This window comes from Protopterus annectens, chromosome 6.part0 (assembly GCF_019279795.1).
Source record: "Protopterus annectens isolate FY-2018-M chromosome 6.part0, PAN1.0, whole genome shotgun sequence".
Lineage (NCBI taxonomy): Eukaryota > Metazoa > Chordata > Ceratodontiformes > Protopteridae > Protopterus > Protopterus annectens.
The window spans coordinates 1,181,298,428-1,181,317,642 of record NC_056737.1 but is presented as its reverse complement, the minus strand read 5'-3'; the positions used below and the strand labels follow the sequence as shown (position 1 = coordinate 1,181,317,642).

The 19,215-nt window shown below is 45.1% G+C and overlaps 1 protein-coding gene across 1 annotated transcript in view; it reads right to left on the bottom strand.

Moving 5' to 3' along the window:
• ARPC2 (actin related protein 2/3 complex subunit 2) overlaps nt 1–19,215 on the bottom strand; it is an 855,630-nt gene that overhangs the window by 143,308 nt on the left and 693,107 nt on the right. Inside the window, exon 9 of the mRNA XM_044074812.1 lies at nt 14,231–14,332. Coding sequence (XP_043930747.1) covers nt 14,231–14,332 — 102 coding nt within the window. The remainder of the gene's footprint in view (nt 1–14,230; nt 14,333–19,215) is intronic.

Genomic DNA, 19,215 nt, shown 5'->3' with positions numbered 1-19,215 from the left:
TTGAAGACAAGGCAGGACGGAGATCTGTATGTCTAAACTGTGGCAATGCTGAGACCATACACTTTTTAGGTACCACTGTATTTTCCTCATATGTAGTCTTGCATATGGTACGAGAAGGATGCAGGAGGCCATGTAACCCAGAGCCTACAGGAATTTCCTTGTAGATAGCTGAGTTAATGTTGCCAAGGTTTTGAAAGTTGAAGCCAGCTGTAATTGTTTTTCGGATGTCAGAAAAGCCATCTGGGTTGTGGTGTTTAGAAGAGCACCCAGAAAAGTTATCTGTTGTGAGGGTGTCAAATTTGACTTTTTTATGCTTACAGAGAATCCCAGGAACTTGAGAAGGTTCTGAACAAATTCTAGATGCTGGAGTAAGACATCCTTGCTGTCTGCCTGAATTAGACAATCGTCCAGATAAGGGTAAATTAGAATTCCCTTGAGTCTGCAATAAGCTACTACTGGAGCCAGGCATTTGGTGAAGACCCTGGGCGCAGTAGACAATCCAAAGGGCAGCGCAGAGAATTGATAGTGCCTCGATCCGGCCTTGAACCTGAAGTATTTTCTGCATTCCTGCCTGATGGGAGTGTGCAAGTATGCCTCCTTTAAATCCAAAGTTACCATCCATGCATTTTTGGTCAGCATTGGAAGTAGCTGCTGTAGAGTAAGCATCTTGAATTTTGGTATCTCGAGAAAAATGTTCAAGACTGACAGATCCAGAATGGGTCTCCATGAATTTTGCTTTCTGGGGACTAGAAAGAGCCTTGAGTAAAAACCTTGTCCCATCTCTGAAAGTGGAACCAGTTCTATGGCTTTCATAGCAAAGAGAGCTTCCACCTGGTTTAAGGCCTCTAACCATTGATGTTTTGGAAGATCTGGCCATCCGCTTGGTCTTGGTAGGATATGAAAATGGAATTTGTAACCTCATGAAACCACATCCAGAACCCACTTGTCTTGGGTTATATGAGTCCAATTTAGGTGAAAAAGAGAAAGTTTTCCTCCGAGAGGGGCTTCCAGGCAAGAAGGTCTGCAGCCCAACAGAGGGAGTCATTGAGTCTGTTTTCTATGAGCTTGTGACCTGTCCTCTCCTCCCCTAGGGGTGGAAGCAGTCCACTGTCTTGGTCTATAAGAGGCTTGCGTTTGAGGTCTTCCTTGGGAGCGCCTGTATCTACCCCTCTGAGGCCTGTCTGAATTGGGAAAGGACCAATTTTTTGTAGGCCAATTCCTACTAAATCTGGGTGGCTGTACTTGTAAGAAATCTTTAACCATTTGCATGGATTTTGCCTTGTCCTCCATCTTCTTTATCACCTCTTCAGCTTTAGATCCAAACAAAACATTATGCTGAACAGGAGCAGCCAATAATTTAGCTTTTACTTGATCTGGCAAGTTTTGTTCCTTTAACCACGCATGCCTTCTAATGACTGTGCCAGAGGCAGCAGCCCTACAAGAAGCCTCCAAGGCATCAAATCCACAGTGTAAACCTTGCTTCCCAACTTGTTCAGTGGCATGCATTAAGTCATGTAATTCCTTATCATCTGCACAGGCGGAAATGGAAGTTAGCTTTTGTTTTAAAACAGACAAAAGAAATTGCTGGTATTTCAGCATATGAAACTGACAGTTTAAAGCCCTAATAGATAAAGTAGCAGAAGTGTACACTTTTTTGCCCCATCTTTCTAAAGATCTGGAATCCTTCTCAGTGGGAATGGGGTTTTTAGCAGAAGCGGCCTTAACCCCCCTTAGGACCCTGAGAAATGGTTTCAGGATCAGCAGTAGGATTCTTGTATAAAAACTGGTGGGAATCAGGGACTCCATAATATCTGTCTGGCTTAACAGGAGCTGGAGGAAGAGAGTCAGGAGTTAAGTTAGCCTCCGAAAAAGCATCATCCACAATATCCAAAATAGGAGGAATAGCCAGGGGTCTATGTTGGGGAAGAAGAAGAAAATCCCTTAGTCTTTTCTTAGATTCCGAGTACTCCTGTCCTTCCCAGTGAAAATGTTCCCTCATTTCATGCAAAGTTTCCCCAAAAGAGAAATCCTCAGGGGGAGAAGCTGAAGGAATGGATTCCTCAGCATCAGAATCCTCATAAGGAGGGAAAGAATATTCCTGGTCAGAAGAAGAAACTGAAGAAACAGAAGCCTGATTAGAGGAGTCACAATACACTTCCTGCCTTGGCCTTTTATCTGGAGGGGGATGTGAACCCCTAATCATAGTAAGTAAGTCCTCTGCCATCTTAAGTAACTGTTTCTGAGACTTGGGTGCCTGATCAGAAGAGGCCTGGGCTGCAGTCTTTGCCTTTGTCTTTGCCTTTATTAGAAGCTGAGTAGGCCTGAAAACCCCTTCGGAAGCCGGTACCTGCACAACGGCTCCGGACCCATCCGAAGGAGCATTGTCCGAAGGTCCTGCAACAGAAATATTCAAAGGCCTCGTTGGCTCCTCGTGGGAGTCCGTTTCGGCCATCGGTTCCGAAATGGCAGACGACAGGGGCTGCAAAAGCGCCTCACTGACGACGGCCGAACCTGAAGCTGGCTCTGCTTGTACAATATCATCTGATTTGGACCTCGGAGGCCTGTCTTTATCCTTGCGCCGTTTGTGAACTCCGGAAACCGGAACCGTATCAGACGACATTTTGTAATTAAAACGCCTACCGAAGTAATGAAATGCAAAATCGTACCTTCGTTTAATCGTACGTTGATTGAATCTAGCACAAAACCGACAACTAGCTATGTCGTGGTCAGGGCCTAAGCAAGGAATACAGTAAGAATGAAAATCCTTATGAGGTATTTGCTTCCCACATGAAATACAATTATTAACTTTTTCTGACATCGGACTGGAGCAAGAAAAAAGTTTCCCCAACGGGGTACTTAGCTTTGAGTAGGAGAAGAAAGTCTTCGGACTGAAGTACGTTTAGAAAAAATTGTCAGGAGTCAGCCGACTGGCACTTGCGAACTGCTATCACCGCACGGCAAGAAAGACTGGAGAACATGGCGTCGGCTGTCAGCTTTGTACCCCTGGCACTCTGACGTCAGGGAGCATGGCTGAGCAGCCAACGCCGGACTTTGGGATTCTGGCCGACCGAGGACTGCCTGCCGGCAGGGGAGAACCCTACAGTCATGACTGCAACAGTGAAACACGATGAACATCTCTGGCTGACTGCGGGACCGCCTGACGGCAGGATAACCCAAGTGCAATGACTGCAGCAGTGAAACATGATGAACATCATCCTCAGAAGCCGGTGCCTGCTCAGCGACTCCGGACCCATCTGAGGGTATATTCTCTGTAGGCCCAATACCTTGAGTTTCCACAGGCCTCGGTGTCTCCACATGGCTGTCGGGTGCAGCCTGTGGCTCTGAGGTAGCGGGTGTCAGGGGCTGCAAAAGCACCTCACTGAGAACTGGTGAACAGACGACTGGCCTAGACGAGGCTTCGTCATTGGTTTTGGACCTCGGATGCCTGTCTTTTTCTTTGTCTTTGCGTTTTTTTATACATTCCGGTCGTCGGTTGTTCCGATGGCATTATGTAATTAAATCTTCGTCCATAATAGTGTAAAGCAAAATCAAACCGACGTTTAATAGTGCGTTTATTAAATCTAGCACAAAAAGTACAGTTTTGTACCTACCATAAATGTAGATGTTCGAGGATTCCATTGCTGCAGTCCTTACTATTGGGTATAGTCCGCATCCAGTCGGCCCGAATACCAGAGTATAAGGCTGACGTCGGTCAGGGCGCATTAGACTGACGTCAGTACGTCAGGGTACTAATGCGCATGACCGGCGTCATATCCTCAGTCTTTTCTTGCCCCAGATGTCAGAAGACCCTAAAAAGACAAGGCCCAAAATACCTGCACCAAAACATGAACAATATATACAAAAAAATAAGCAGGTAAACTCACCTACACAACCACCCCTAAACACAGAGAGGAAGGAGGGAGGGTAAATTGGACTGCAGCAATGGAATCCTCGAACATCTACATTTATGGTAGGTACAAAACTGTACTATGTTCTTCGTTTTCCATTGCTGCAGTCCTTACTATTGGGTAGAATCCCAAAGCAGAGGTAAGGGAGGCTGGCAAATCATAAAGAAGCAGGAGCTGACAACATGCCTTGCAAAACAGCTGTGGCAAAACCAGCCCTAGACTTAGAGTAGATAGGAAGGTGATAATGCTTAGAGAAAGTATGCACTGAACTCCAAGTAGCTGCTTCCAAAATATCCTTAGTTGCCACCCCGTAGAAATGCTGTTGAAGTGGCAGTAGCCCTAGTGGAATGAGGCCTAATCCCAGCTGGAACCTCCTTGCCATGATGGGAATAACAAAATGCAATGCAAAAGCCAATCCACCTAGAAATAGTTTGTTTTGACACAGGCTTGCCCTGAACTCAAAGCAAAAGAAACAAACAACTGCTGAGACTGCCTAAAATCCTTAGTCCTGCTTAAGTAATAACGCAATTGCCTGTGTACATCTAAAGTATGCAAAATCTTTTCCCCTTTATTTTGGGGGTCTGCATAAAAAGTAGGCAAATGAATAGTTTGGTTTAAAGCCACACTAGAAACCACCTTAGGCATAAAGGAAGTATTAGTGCGTAATGATACCCTATGCTTATGGAAAAACAAAAAGGGCTTGACTGCCAAAAGGGGCTGCAACTGAGACACGCATCTAGCAGAAGAAATAGCTAACAAAAAGCAGTCTTCCATGACAAATATTTCAATTCAGCAGTAGCCGCAGGCTCAAAAGGTTGTAGAGTAAGTTTTTCCAACACAAAATTGAGATCCCAAGCAGGAGTAGGAGCTCTACGTTGGGGTCTTATATTTTTGCCCCTCTAAGAAACTGCTTGAACAAAGGATGCGAAAACAATGGTGGGTCACAATCATAGTGAGCTGAGATTGCTGCAGCATGAATCTTAATGGAAGAGAAGGACAGACCCTTGTCCAGTAACTCAGTAAGATATTGAAGAGCCATACTCAAATTAGGCTCAGAAATCTCCAAATTCTTTGCTTTACTCCAAAATAAAAATCTCTTCCATTTTGCTGCGTACACTTTCCTTGTACTAGGTCTTCTAGCTTCCCTAATCACATTTAAAACTTGTTGAGGAAGTTGAGACCTGCTGTGTTTCAACACAGAATATGCCAGGCTGTCAGATGAAGAGAGTGAAGCTTGACATTGAGCAGATGACCGTCCTGCTGGGATAACAGATGTGGAATCAAAGGTAAAGGCCATAGAGGCTTCTTTACCAGACTCCGTAGTAGAGGGCACCAGTGTTGCCAAGGCCAATCTGGAGCTATCAAAATCATCCTTGGCCTGTCCTGTCTGACCTTTAACAGTACCTTTGGAAGAAGAGGCAGAGGTGGAAAGGCATACACATGAAGGTTTGTCCAACTGAAAGACAGAGCATCCACTTTCCAAGCTGTGTGATGAAACCCCTTTGTGCAAAACTGTGGCAGCTGGTGGTTTAGTGGAGAAGCGAACAGATCTATGTCTGGAGTTCCCCATGACACTGTCAATTTCTGAAATACATGAAGATCCAGTTTCCACTTGTGGGGATCCATGATTTGTCTGCTTAACACATCTGCTAAGGAGTTCTGTGCTCCTGGCAGAAACCTTGCCTGAAGAGTTAGGTGCAAGCGTGGCAGTCTCCCATAAAATCATTGCGTGCCTGCATAGAGGATAAGAATGTGTTCCCCTTGTTTGTTGAAGTACCACATGACAGTTGTGTTGTCTGTTAGAATCAACACCTGCCCTGGAAGAAGTAACTCCTTGAAAGCCAGCAATGCGAACTGGACTGCTAACATCTCCTTCATGTTGATATGTAGATGCTGTAGTCTGGCAGGCCACTTGTCTTGTATCCACTTTCCATTTAGATGAGCTCCCAAGCAATGTCTGAGGCATCTGTCGGTAAAATCTGACTCGCCTCTGGCGGGTCACAGAGAGTCCCTTGTTTAGGTGACATTCCTGAGCCCACCACAAAAATTCTCTTTGAAGGCAAGGTATTATTTGAATGACAGTGTCTAAATCCTGGCAGTGCTGTGTCCATACATTTTGAGATACCATTGTAACTTCCTCATATGCAGTTTGGCATTGGGAAGCACCAGAATACAAGATGCCATGAACCCTAATGCTTGAAGGACTGTCTCTGCAGTCAGCACGGACTGATGAGATAGGTGATGGAAGTAAAGTGATAGACTCTTTTGTTTGTCCGGGGTTAAAAGGCCATCTGGGCTGCTGTATTCAGTCTCACACCCAGAAAGCACATGTCTTGAGAGGGTACTAGACTGGACTTTATTTCGTTCACAGAATACCCTAGGCATCTTAGCACTGCTATAAGATATTCCAGATGCTGTAGAAGGTCTTCCTTTTCTTGAGCCAGAATCAGGCAGTCGTCTAAATAAGGATAGATTTGAAGTCCTTGTAGCCTGAAGTAAGCTATCACTGGAGCCAGAACCTTTGTGAATACTCTGGGCAGTAGATAAGCCAAAGGGCAATGCAGAGAACTAATAATGAGAATCTCCAGCTCGAAACCGCAGATACTTCCTGTAACTTAGCCTGATAGGCACATGAAGGTAAGCTTCCTTGAGATCTAAAGTTACCATCCAGTGATCTTTGCCCAGCAGGGGTAAAAGCTGTTGTAACGTCAACATCTTGAACTTGGGAATGTCCAGAGAAGTGTTGAGGAGAGATAAATCCAAAAGCAGTCTCCACATGTTCCCCTTCTGTGGTACTAGGAACATGCGAGAATAAAATCCTAGGCCCCTTTCTGATACAGGGACTGGCTGAATGATGTCCAACACCCATCTGTCTTGAGTAATTAAATCCCAATTTTCTTTGAAAAGAGACAGTCGTCCTTCCAAAGGAGCTGCCAGACGAGAATCTACTGGCAGCTGAAAAGGCAGGTCATTGGGTCTGTTTACGAAAGGACTGACCCCTGCCCTCACCAGAAGTCTGAGCAGGTGAACTCCCTGTTCCAGGCCTAAAAGAACCTTGAGCCCTGCCCCTACCACGTCTAGACCTACCCCTAGACTGGGAATCATAAGCAGGATATGTCCACCCCTTAGCAGGCCAATTTCTACTAAACTTCGTGGCTGTACCTGCAAAAATCTTTAACAGTTTGCATAGACTTAGCTTTGTCCTCCATTTTCTTTAAAACTGCTTCCACAGGTGAACCAAACAACACATCAGACTGTAAAGGAGCATCCAAAATCCTTGTCTTAACATGCTCAGCCAAATTTTGATCCCTCAACCAGGCATGCCTGCGAAGAACAGAACTAGTGGCAGCCACCCTCGAGGAGGCCTGCACAGCATCAAAACCACATTGCAAAGAATGCTTGCCCACTTGTTCAGACACAAACTAAATCCAGCAAGTCTTTACAATCAATACCTTCCGCCAAAGCATCCACCTTAGATTTCAATTGTGAAAGGAGATAATTTTGATATTTCAGCATGTGAAACTGACAATTCAACGCTCTCATGGCTAGAGTGGAAGAAGTATACAATTTCTTACCCCACCTATCTAACGCCCTTGCCTCTTTGTCAGTGGGAACAGGATTTTTAACCACAGAGGCCTTAACACCTTTAGGCCCCTGAGAAACAGTTTCTGGGTCCGCCCTAGGACTCTTAAACAAATACTTATGAGCTTCGGGCACCCTATAGTACCTATCAGGTTTAACAGGAGCAGGAGGCAAAGAATCAGGGTTCAGGGAAGCCTCTGCAAAAACATCTTCCACCACATTCAACACAGGAGGTATAGCTAAGGGCCTATGCTGGGGTAAAAACAAGAATTCCCTAAGTCTCTTCCTGGAATCAGAGTAATCCTGGCCTTCCCATTTAAAGTGCTCCCTCATGGAATGCAGAGTCTCTGAAAATGAAAAATCCTCAGGAGGAGAAGCCGAAGGAGTGGCATCATCCACATCAGAATCAGAATAATGAGGATACTCCTGCAAATCTTCCGCAGAAGACTCAGAAGCCCCTGAACCCTGTTCAAAACTGTCAAACTCTGGTTCCACTCTAGGCCTCTTATCAGGAGGGCCCATAGAACCTCTAATCATAGTAATCAAATCTTCTGCCATTTTAAGCATATGTTTCTTAGGTACAGAACCCGAAGGCTAGGAGAAGCCCCTACTGAAGCTGAAGTTGGCCTACCTCTAAAAGAAGTTTTGGCAACAGAAGGAGAGGCTCTAACTACTTTGGGAAGAGAGGGAAGAATAGTTACCTGAGAAGCCCCTCAGCCTGGCCTGCCTCCTGAGAGGTACATCCTGTAAAGTAAAGTTTCTGCCTGAGACTCCATAGAAACTCCTGGCAAAACCTCTGGCTCCACTGAGCCATCTAAAGAACCGACGTCCGGGACTGCCGGTTCATCAACCCTAGGCTTCGCTGTTTGTCCTTGCGCTTCTTGGGCGAAGCGGGCGTCGGGGCATCCGCCGGCATTTTATAATTGCAACGCTTCCCAAACACTAATCTGGCACAGTCTAACCTCCTCTTAATAGTGCGTTTGTTAAACCTAGCACAAGAGCGGCAACCAACAACGTCGTGCTCAGGCCCTAAACAAGGTATACACAATGTATGGTAATCCCTATGAGGTATTTGTTTCCCACAAGAAATACAGTTATTCACTTTTTCTGACATCCGGTTAAATACTGAGGCAAGAAAAAACCAAAATGTTCCCCAACGGGGTACTTAGCCAACTCTGATTCGGTCTGAAACTCCGGTTTCGGAAATATTTCAGAACGCCAACCTGCACTCGCAAAACTGCTTCTGCATCGGACCACGCGGCAAAAAAGACTGAGGATATGACGCCGGTCATGCGCATTAGTACCCTGACGTACTGACGTCAGTCTAATGCGCCCTGACCGACGTCAGCCTTATACTCTGGTATTCGGGCCGACTGGATGCGGACTATACCCAATAGTAAGGACTGCAGCAATGGAAAACGAAGAACATCAGACAACTAGTGACGTCGTGGTCAGGGCCTAGGCAAGGAATGCAGTAAGAGTGGAAGCCCTTATGAGGCATTTGCTTCCCACAAGAAATACAATTATTAACTTTTACTGACATCGGTCTGGAGCAAGAAAAAAATTTCCCCAACGGAGTACTTAGCTTTATTGAAGACTTCGGTTCTGAAATTCAATTTTGAAAATCTCAGGAGTTGGCCGACCGGCACTTGAGAACTGCTTATCCTTCGGGCACCGCGCGGGAAGAAAGACTGGAGAAAATGGCATCAGCTGCAGCTTTTATACCCCTGGCGCACTGACATCACGGAAGAGGTGACAGCAACCGACGCCGGACCAAGACTTTGGAACTCAGGCCGACTACGGGTCGCCTGCCAGCAGGATAACCCAAGTGCAATGACTGCAACAGTGAAACACTATGAACATCTACCTAAAATAAGTAATAAAATATAAGAACCACCATGAAAGGTGCTCACTGATAAAGGGCCAATGTGAGACTTGGGATGCTGCTTCCACCTGGTGGTAACAACTGCTTGGTGCAACCATCAGTGAAACTGACTACTGAGGGATTATTAGGTAAGACACCCACTACAGCAAGCATAAGCCATGTGGTACAGGTGTGCAAACACAGACGGGCGGACGGAGACGGGCAGAGACGGGAAGGCGGAGACGGGCAGAGACGGGAAGGCAGAGACGGGCAGAGACGGGAAGGCAGAGACGGGCAGAGACGGGAAGGCAGAGACGGGCAGAGACGGGAAGGCAGAGACGGGCAGAGACGGGAAGGCAGAGACGGGCAGAGACGGGAAGGCAGGGAAGGCAGAGACGGGCAGAGACGGGAAGGCAGAGACGGGCAGGCAGAGACGGGCAGGCAGAGACGGGCAGGCAGAGACGGGCAGGCAGAGACGGGCAGGCAGAGACGGGCAGGCAGAGACGGGCAGGCAGAGACGGGAAGACAGAGACGGGAAGACAGAGACGGGAAGACAGAGACGGGAAGACAGAGACGGGAAGACAGAGACGGGAAGACAGAGACGGGAAGACAGAGACGGGAAGACAGAGACGGGAAGACAGAGACAGACAGAGACAGACAGAGACAGACAGAGACAGACAGAGACAGACAGAGACAGACAGAGACAGACAGAGACAGACAGAGACAGACAGAGACAGACAGAGACAGACAGAGACAGACAGAAAAGTCATCTTTGGATAAGAAAACTCCGGTTTGATAACTAGGGAGAGTATAGTAAAGAACCAGGGTATAGTATATGCGGCACAACCCAAAAATGAATGAAAGGTCAGAGAGACAGTAGCACAAGAAGAAACATCATGCAGATAAAAATTGTGTGCGCTCTTTGAGAAGGGAAATGGGTCAGAAACAGTACACCACAGTTCAAGATAGTAGGGGATAGGTAAGGAGGTGTACCGGTCAGACTATAAAGGATCTGGAGCAATGCACTGCAATGTGCCATGGAAAGGCTGCAGATAATGCAGCACATAATACACGACAGGGGACAGGAACATAAAACAACCATGGCACAGTCAAAGATGGCACAGCTACAAGATGGTGAAAAATGGTACAAATTAAATTGCTCAGAGACATTGTAGTGCATGAATAGGATACAGACAGTACACTGCAAGATGTGCCCAGTCAGGACACTGTACACAAAGCCGTACACAAAGCCACACCCAGAAGTCAAGGGAAGTACAATGCGATACTGAGACTCTAGAAAAGCTACAACACAGACAGTAACAAATCTGGAACAGCATACAGCAAACAGTAACAAATCTGGAACAGCATACAGCAAACAGTAACAAATCTGGAACAGCATACAGCAAACAGTAACAAATCTGGAACAGCATACAGCAAAGAGTAACAAATCTGGAACAGCATACAGCAAAGAGTAACAAATCTGGAACAGCAAAGAGTAACAAATCTGGAACAGCATACAGTAACAAATCTGGAACAGCATACAGTAACAAATCTGGAACAGCATACAGCAAAGTGGGAGAGGCAAACTGAAGCCATTGCACTGTAAGGTGACTGGCACAATACAGTATAAAGGGATGCAAATGGTCAGGGGAAGGTGAAATGACTAGGTCAGAGGCTCTGCACTGGAAGGGAACAAAAACCGACCACAAACTGTGCACACTAAGTCAGAACCTGTCTGCAGCAGGGTGATGGGGACAGGTACACAGTACAGTGCATGTTACACACACAGCATGAATGGGAGAAATGGTGCAGCACAGACTGATACGAGGACAAACTAAACTGTAACACAAGATGACAGGGACAAGCAACAAGTGCAATAAAGATGACAAGCACTGAATAAGAGGGTAACAAGGGAAGGCAATGAAGTGATTATGATAGTGCGACACAGGTGTGGTACAAAGGAACAGCTGACAAGGGTACGTCAGGTACTGTGTGTATATGGATATGGACTCTGCAGCACAAAGTGAAGGTCACTGACATGTGGAGGGACAGCAAAACAAGAGGCTAAAAGGGCACAGCAATACTGGGCAACAAACAGATCACACAAAATACTCGACACAGCAATACTGGGTAACAAAGAGATCACACAAAATACCCGGCACAGTAATACTGGGTAACAAACAGATCACACAAAATACCCGGCACAGCAACACTGGGTAACAAATAGATCACACAAAATACCCGGCACAGCAATACTGGGAAACAAACAGATCACACAAAATACCCGGCACAGCAACACTGGGTAACAAATAGATCACACAAAATACCTGGCACAGTAATACTGGGTAACAAACAGATCACACAAAATACTCGGCACAGCAATACTGGGTAACAAACAGATCACACAAAATACCCGGCACAGCAACACTGGGTAACAAATAGATCACACAAAATACCCGGCACAGTAATACTGGGTAACAAACAGATCACACAAAATACCTGGCACAGCAATACTGGGTAACCAACAGATCACACAAAATACCTGGCACAGCAATAATGGGTAACAAACAGATCACACAAAATACCTGGCACAACAATACTGGGTAACAAACAGATCACACAAAATACCCGGCACAGCAATACTGGGCAACAAACAGATCACACAAAATACCTGGCAAAGCAATACTGGGCAACACAAACCAATCCCACAAAACACCTGGCAAAGCATTATCTGGACAACACAAACAGCTCACACAAAATACCTGGCAGGCACACAGGAACAATTCACAGGTACTGCACAGAAGCAAAGCAGGAAAGACTAAATGCAACACAACCTAAACTGACAAATCACAAATAATTCAGCAAATGGTGACATACATACAAGTCAGACAGCAAAATGCAAGGTGAGAGAGTCATGTGAAAGAAAGTACAGAGTATGCTGAAGTTATGGCTAATACTGCAATGGTCAAAGCACATTTTAAGATACTGTCTGCTGACCAGTCATAGTAGGGAAGCATATGACCACAACTGATTAATGGATGCAAGGAATGAAGATGCTGACCAATGAGGGGCGATTTTAATCAAAATCCTCAAGTTAAGCATAGAAAATTACAAGGAAGGATGTGTACCTTACTGATGCAGGGGAAAGGAAACACTGTAGTAAAAGTCTGAAATGCAAACATGAGGAGAACATTAGGACTAAACATAGTCGAGCACACCAAGTGCACTATATGCAAAAGGTAGGAAAGTGAATCAAATTGACCAGGAAATCTCGTACCTATGAAAAGTCTGGAGATGAGGCATGCTATAAGCAACCCTCACCTTCTCTGATATCACTGACATGTTTATAATATAATGAAGAATCAATTAATTTAACATCTCTGCTAAACCTACTAAGGCCAAGTACACAGCTGCCTTGGCATTAGGTAAATGAGGATCCAGGCAATAAGCAAAGTTACCTAAAGGAAGAGAGGACAGAAGTGAACCATTTCAATCCAAATGCATCCATATTCAGACCAGGAAAGCTGGGGGCATGGAAGCAACAGTTCTCATGACACTCTGGGTCTCTACAGTAAGAATGATTTCACTTTACATTTCCAGTAATAGTGGGCAACACAACTACAGTGTTAAAAATTGGGGGAACGCAACCGCAGTGTCAAAAATGGGGCAGAAAGAAATAACATCACATTTAAAAGCATACACTAGGAACCTGTGTATCCAGCTGTCCAAATTAAGCTGTGTTCAACCTAGTGCCTGCCGAAGTATAATGTAATTTGTGACACTGCCTGCCGAAGTGTAATGTAATTTGTGACATGGCTTCTACCTACTGCCTGCCGAAGTGTAATGTAATTTGTGACATGGCTTCTACCTACTGCCTGCCGAAGTGTAATGTAATTTGTGACATGGCTTCTACCTACTGCCTGCCGAAGTGTAATGTAATTTGTGACATGGCTTCTACCTACTGCCTGAAGTGTAATGTAATTTGTGACACTGCCTACCGAAGTGTAATGTAATTTGTGACATGGATTCTACCTACTGCCTGAAGTGTAATGTAATTTGTGACATGGCTTCTACCTACTGCCGAAGTGTAATGTAATGTGTGACATGGCTTCTACCTACTGCCGAAGTGTAATGTAATGTGTGACATGGCTTCTACCTACTGCCGAAGTGTAATGTAATTTGTGACATGGCTTCTACCTACTGCCGAAGTGTAATGTAATTTGTGACATGGATTCTACCTACTGCCTGCCGAAGTGTAATGTAATTTGTGACATGGATGCAGCACAGGCCACCTGATTTCAGAGCCTCACATCGGCAGCTTCATGCTTACAGTTTTAAAGCATATAGGTTTTCAATCTATAGTGTACCAGCAGAATTTTTTTCTTGTGTGCGCATGCATGTTGGCTAGTTTAAAAAGAACTGTCCCAGGTGTCCAGACAGCTTACATTTATACTCCAGCCACTGCTACCACCTGCGTTTTGACTAAAACAGTAGGTAGGATTATGCACAAAATATTTGCATTGGCTTGAAGCACTTGTTTGCATTTCTACATCGTTTTTCCTTTGATATTCATTTGAATAGCTGGTTTTATCATCCCTTAGGCATGTCTGACATTACGTAGGCAGTCACGCCTTTAACCCTGTAAAGATCAGATTTGTATAAACATCAGATCTGCTCTTCTGAATTTAAAAAAACTACAGACTACTGTCTTCTTTAACCATGGAAACATCCAAGGATTTGTCACGGACTCAAAACCAAAACAAAAAGGAAATGAAATGAGTGTGAAACTAGGTGACAATAGCTTTAAGAATTGAAACAGAAATGCTCCGTCCCCATAGCATGCTATACATTTAAGGCAAACAGAAATTACACTTACGACATGGTCTTCATTTCTTTTTTTTTCTGCATCAGGTCGAGCGCGGTTCAGCACTTTAAGGAATTCGGAGGTCTTCGCTCTCATTCTTGTATGTATGTAAGCCTACAGAAAAGAAGCAGAAACATTTATGTTAAGCTTGCTTTACTTTCCCACAAATAAAATGGTTGACAAATGTAGAGGAAGCATGCCTTTATAAGGTGCAGCTCTCGGCTTGACCACTTGGATAGATCAGAGCACACCTTTCTAGAACAGCTATAATGAGTGTACAGATATGATGGATTTTACTTTGGTCATCTGTGGGAAAAGCCAGTCTCCAATGTCTTGCATAAGAGATGCATCAGAACTGTCAACTCTTCAAAAGATTAGAGGGTTCTATAGTCTGCATTTTTATTCATCCTTTGCTGACTAGGCTAGTGTCCTCTTTTTCAGGGTAGAGCCAAGGTAGTAGTTTATATGACTGAGAAATTTGACCAGGACATTGCGGATCTTTTCCTACTCTTTTTGATAGGTGTTAGAGGATCTTTTACATCCAATTGAGCTACCACCAATTCAAGTAGATAGGACCTTGGTCTAATGTCTCATCTAAAGGATGGCACATTCAGGGGGTCAGCATGCCCTCCCCTTGGCTGCACTGACGTGTTAGCAATCCAATTACCTGGTGTGGGAATAGAAGCCACAGCCTTCTGCACCAAAGCCAAGTGTGCTACCTGTCACATCACTGGCACTGCGTTTAGATGTCCCAATACCATGTGATTAGGAAGAACTACAGCCACCTCCATTTTCAAGCTGCCTGAGGATCACGAAAATTGGCCAAGTTACTGCAGACAAACAGAACGACTCTGTAGAACTACATCAGGGTAGGTAAAACACACTCGGAAAAGTGAAGTAAAAGACATGCCTCCAGCTATACCCAAAGCAGTCATGACTTGTAACAAAATTCATAAGGCAGAATTCAAAAAAGGAAGTACAGCTCAAGTAAACAATCAGAAGCAGAGAGTGCAGTGGGAGCAATCTGTGTCTGTCAACTGTGAGAGTTTAGTAAAGAGTCTTTAGGCTACAACCTACTGACGAGCCTCATCGCAAGTCCAGGATTTGATTTCTACATTAAGAATCTGGAGACTTTGCAAACCTTAGCACCATGCTCTTGGGTCTTCCCTGAAGAGATCCACTTTTGCCTTGTGGATTGCACTGTTGATAAGTAACTAACTAAAAGAAAGAAAAACTAAAACAAGCTCAGACAGAGATTCCTGACTGGTTTAATTATTGGGCCAGGCAGGAAGGGGCAGGACTAAAGTGGCATGGTACGTGCTGCTCTCTCTCCTTGGGAAGGGAGAGGGTTGCAATCATGGGGGGGGGGGGGTTACACTAGGTGGCACTAATGCCAACTTCCTAGTGGAGACTGGGCAGCTCACTGCTCATGCTTTAGGGGGTGGGCTGCCTGGAGGGGATGATCCTGAGAGAAGTAAAGGACGTCCTCCATGTGCCCACTGCACACATGCCCTGTACTTTGCCAAGTGTGTGACTGTAGGGACAGGAAAACAAATTACAAAAAAATCTTCAAAACACTCAATAGTTGTCCGACTGATGGCCTCTTATCTATTAGTTGACCCACACATCAGTGATGAAGAATAACTGGGACACCTGGCAGGAAGGAAGCTGATTACTGACACAAGGGAGGACAAGTAAATAAACAAACCAAACATCCAGACTGATAACCTGCAGTCCCTTTTCTGACAACCCATGCAGCAGTAAACCACGCTCGAATGTCTAGTAGTTAGGGTAGAGGATTCAAGCGAAGAGCTGTTTAACCTGCTTCTTGTAGTCCAGGGTTTGATTCCCTTAGGCTCCACTTGCCTACTGTGCAACTCTTGAGCAGGTCACTTAGAGTACAGTGGTCTGGGGAAACTAAACCAGGCTTTTCAAAGGACACGTGAACCACATGCCTAGCAACTCTCTATGGATAACAGAAGAGTTAATAAGGGCAGTCCTTCAGCCCATACTGAGTTTCTGTTGCTACTAATAAAATACAATGCACCATCTCAGTGTAGGTCTTGGAAACAAGACAAAAATGGTGTGAACACACTGTAGAAATAAAATAAAAGTTTCACTTCAAACCAAGGTATTCCTCAAAAATGAGAAATGATAAAACTACATTCTACTTTTTAAGCCAGATTTTGTCTCATTTCCTTATGTTAAGGATTCTTCTTGGAATCCACTAACCTTAATTTAACATTTTGCAGTACACTGACCAAAAGTAATAAGCATAAAGGTTTTCTTTACATTTTTTAAGAAAGAAATGTATCCACTTATTTTTCACATGGGAGAAAAGCCCCCCCCCCCTCCAATAACAGATGCATACGAGTGAAAGAAAGAAGTTATGTACTCACCATAATGTTCCATCTGAATAGTTTTACTTCATTTGTCTTCAACCTGTGGGAATATGGATCCGTATCAGATTCGAGATGGCAACTTTACTAGCATCAGCTCCGAGCTCCTCCCCTTACCCATAATACACCTCCACTACCTTCCATCCCCAGATCGAGTTTGCTGAACCTTATACTGATAACCTGACCTGAAAAAATACTTGCAGCCTAGAACTGCAGCCCATAGACTGTTCATATGCCAAGGTCCGGGGGAAGGAGGAAGGGACGGTTGAAGACAAATGCAGTGGAACTACTCAAATGGAATGTTATGGTGAGTACATAACTTCTTTATCTGAAGTAGTTTACTTCATTTGGTCTTCAACCTGTGGGAAGAGTCCCCAGCTACTAAACTCTTAGGAGGCCCTCATGGAAGGATATTCCAGAGCACCACAGAACTAAAGTATGCTCTCCTTCTGGAAGTCAAATCCAAATTAAATGAGAAATAAACGTACGAGATGAGGACTAAGTAAGTGCAGAACAAATATCATCCAAAGACGCTCTAGACCAAAAGGCCGCAGACGTAGCCATGGACCTAATGGAATGAGTTTTCACCTGACTTGGAGGAGATATGCCTCTGTCCTTATAGACCTGAAGGATGCATGAAGAAATTCATCTAGCAATAGTGACCTTGGAGACAGCTTTCCCCAAAAAGGCTTTATAGAAGGATACAAACAATCAGATTTACGCAAATTTTTAGTCCTGTGTAAATAGAATCATAACTGTCTATGAACATCCAACAGGTGGAGTTTGTATTCTAACTTGTTAGAAAAATTAGGAAAAAACATAGGCAAATTGATGGTCTGATTGATACTGACTGATGATGCCACCTTAGGAAGAAAGGATGGATTGGCTTGAAGGGAAACCCTATCTTTGTGAAAAATCATGCAAGGAAATTTGATGGACAAGGCCTGTAATTCCGAAACCCTTTTGGCAGAGGTAATAGCCACCAGAAAAGCTGTTTTCCAAGATAAATATTTCAGATCTGTGGTTGCAGTAGGCTCGAAAGGTGGAGCGACCAAAGCTTGCAGAACCATTGTAAAGTCCCATGGAGGAACAGGATCTTTGACCGGGGGCGTAACAAAAAGGTGCCTTTAATAAAGGCTTTACACAGTCTGGAAGAGGCTAAAGAGACAGAACTCTCGCCTATATGAAAATATGAGATGGCAGCCAAATGAACCTCGACAGCAGAAGAACTAGCTCAGTGATGAAAAATATCGGCTAGAAAATCAAGAATGGTGGAAATAGGAGCCGTGAAAGGGTCTACATTCCTTTGAGAGGCCCAAAAGGAAAAATGTTTCCACTTGCTGCGATAAACCTTCCTGGTCGAAGACTTGTGAGCAGCCACCAAAATAGATCTAACTGAGGAGGATAGTCCAGGAGATCTACCAATCACGGGAACTGGAGCAGCCAAGCTGTGAGCTTCAAACTGTCCAGATTCGGATGAGGCACCCCCGAAGGATGTGAAATTAGATCCTGAATGGGATCCAGGATTCAAGGCGGAGCCAGAAGGTGAGACCAAAGGAAGGGAAACCATACCTGGTGAGGCCAAAATGGGGCACTTTGCTCCCCAGTCGACAAGCTTTCTGTAGAAACCTCGGAATAAGAGGAACTGGCGGGTAAGCATGCAGAAGACCGGGAGGCCAAGCATGAACTAGAGCACCTCTGGGGGACTCCCATGAAAAACCTGCTGCACTTCGGGTTGGAAGGAGATGTGAAGATATCGCAGCAAGGTTGACACCACTCGTGGAAGATCTGTTCAGCTACTGAAAGATTCAGAGACCACACGTAAGGCATCAGAATGGTCCGACTTAGCCTGTCGGCTAGAATGTTGGACTTTCTCAGAATGTGCATTGCGATGAGAAAGTGACCGGTGGAGATCGCCCATTCCCACACACTCATGGCCTCGCGACAAAGGGGGTAAGATCTGGTCCCTCCCCGTTTGTTGATATGCCAGACCACTGACATGTTGTCTGACTGAACTGCAATCATTCCCAGAGGAAGAAAGGCGTGAATGGCCTGCAATGCTAGAAGGACTGCCCTCCTCTCTCTAGGACATTTATGTGCAAGCTGGTCTCTATTAAGGGACCACCGGCCTTGGACTGTCCTGCCCGAACAATGACCCCCCCGACCCGGGTTGGGAGGCATCCATGGTCACTGTGGCTTGGGACGGGGCTGGAAAGTACAGTTGTGTACACTTACCATAAATGTAGATGTTCGAGTGTCTTCACTGTTGCAGTCATGACTGTAGGGTTCTCCCCTGCCGGCAGGCAGTCCTCGGTCGGCCAGAATCCCAAAGTCTGGGTCCGGCGTCGGCTTTTCAGCCATGCTCCCTGACGTCAGAGCGCCAAGAGTACATAGCTGACAGCCGACGCCATGTTCTCCAGTTTATCTTGCCCCAGATGTCAGGTACTCCAAAATGAGTAAGATCCCATACCCTTTGCAAATACACCTCAAAAGAAGGGTGAAGAAGGGAACCACACAAAAGGAAAAATAAGAGGGGACAGGAGGGAGGGAAACCCAGACTGCAACAGTGAAGACACTCGAACATCTACATTTATGGTA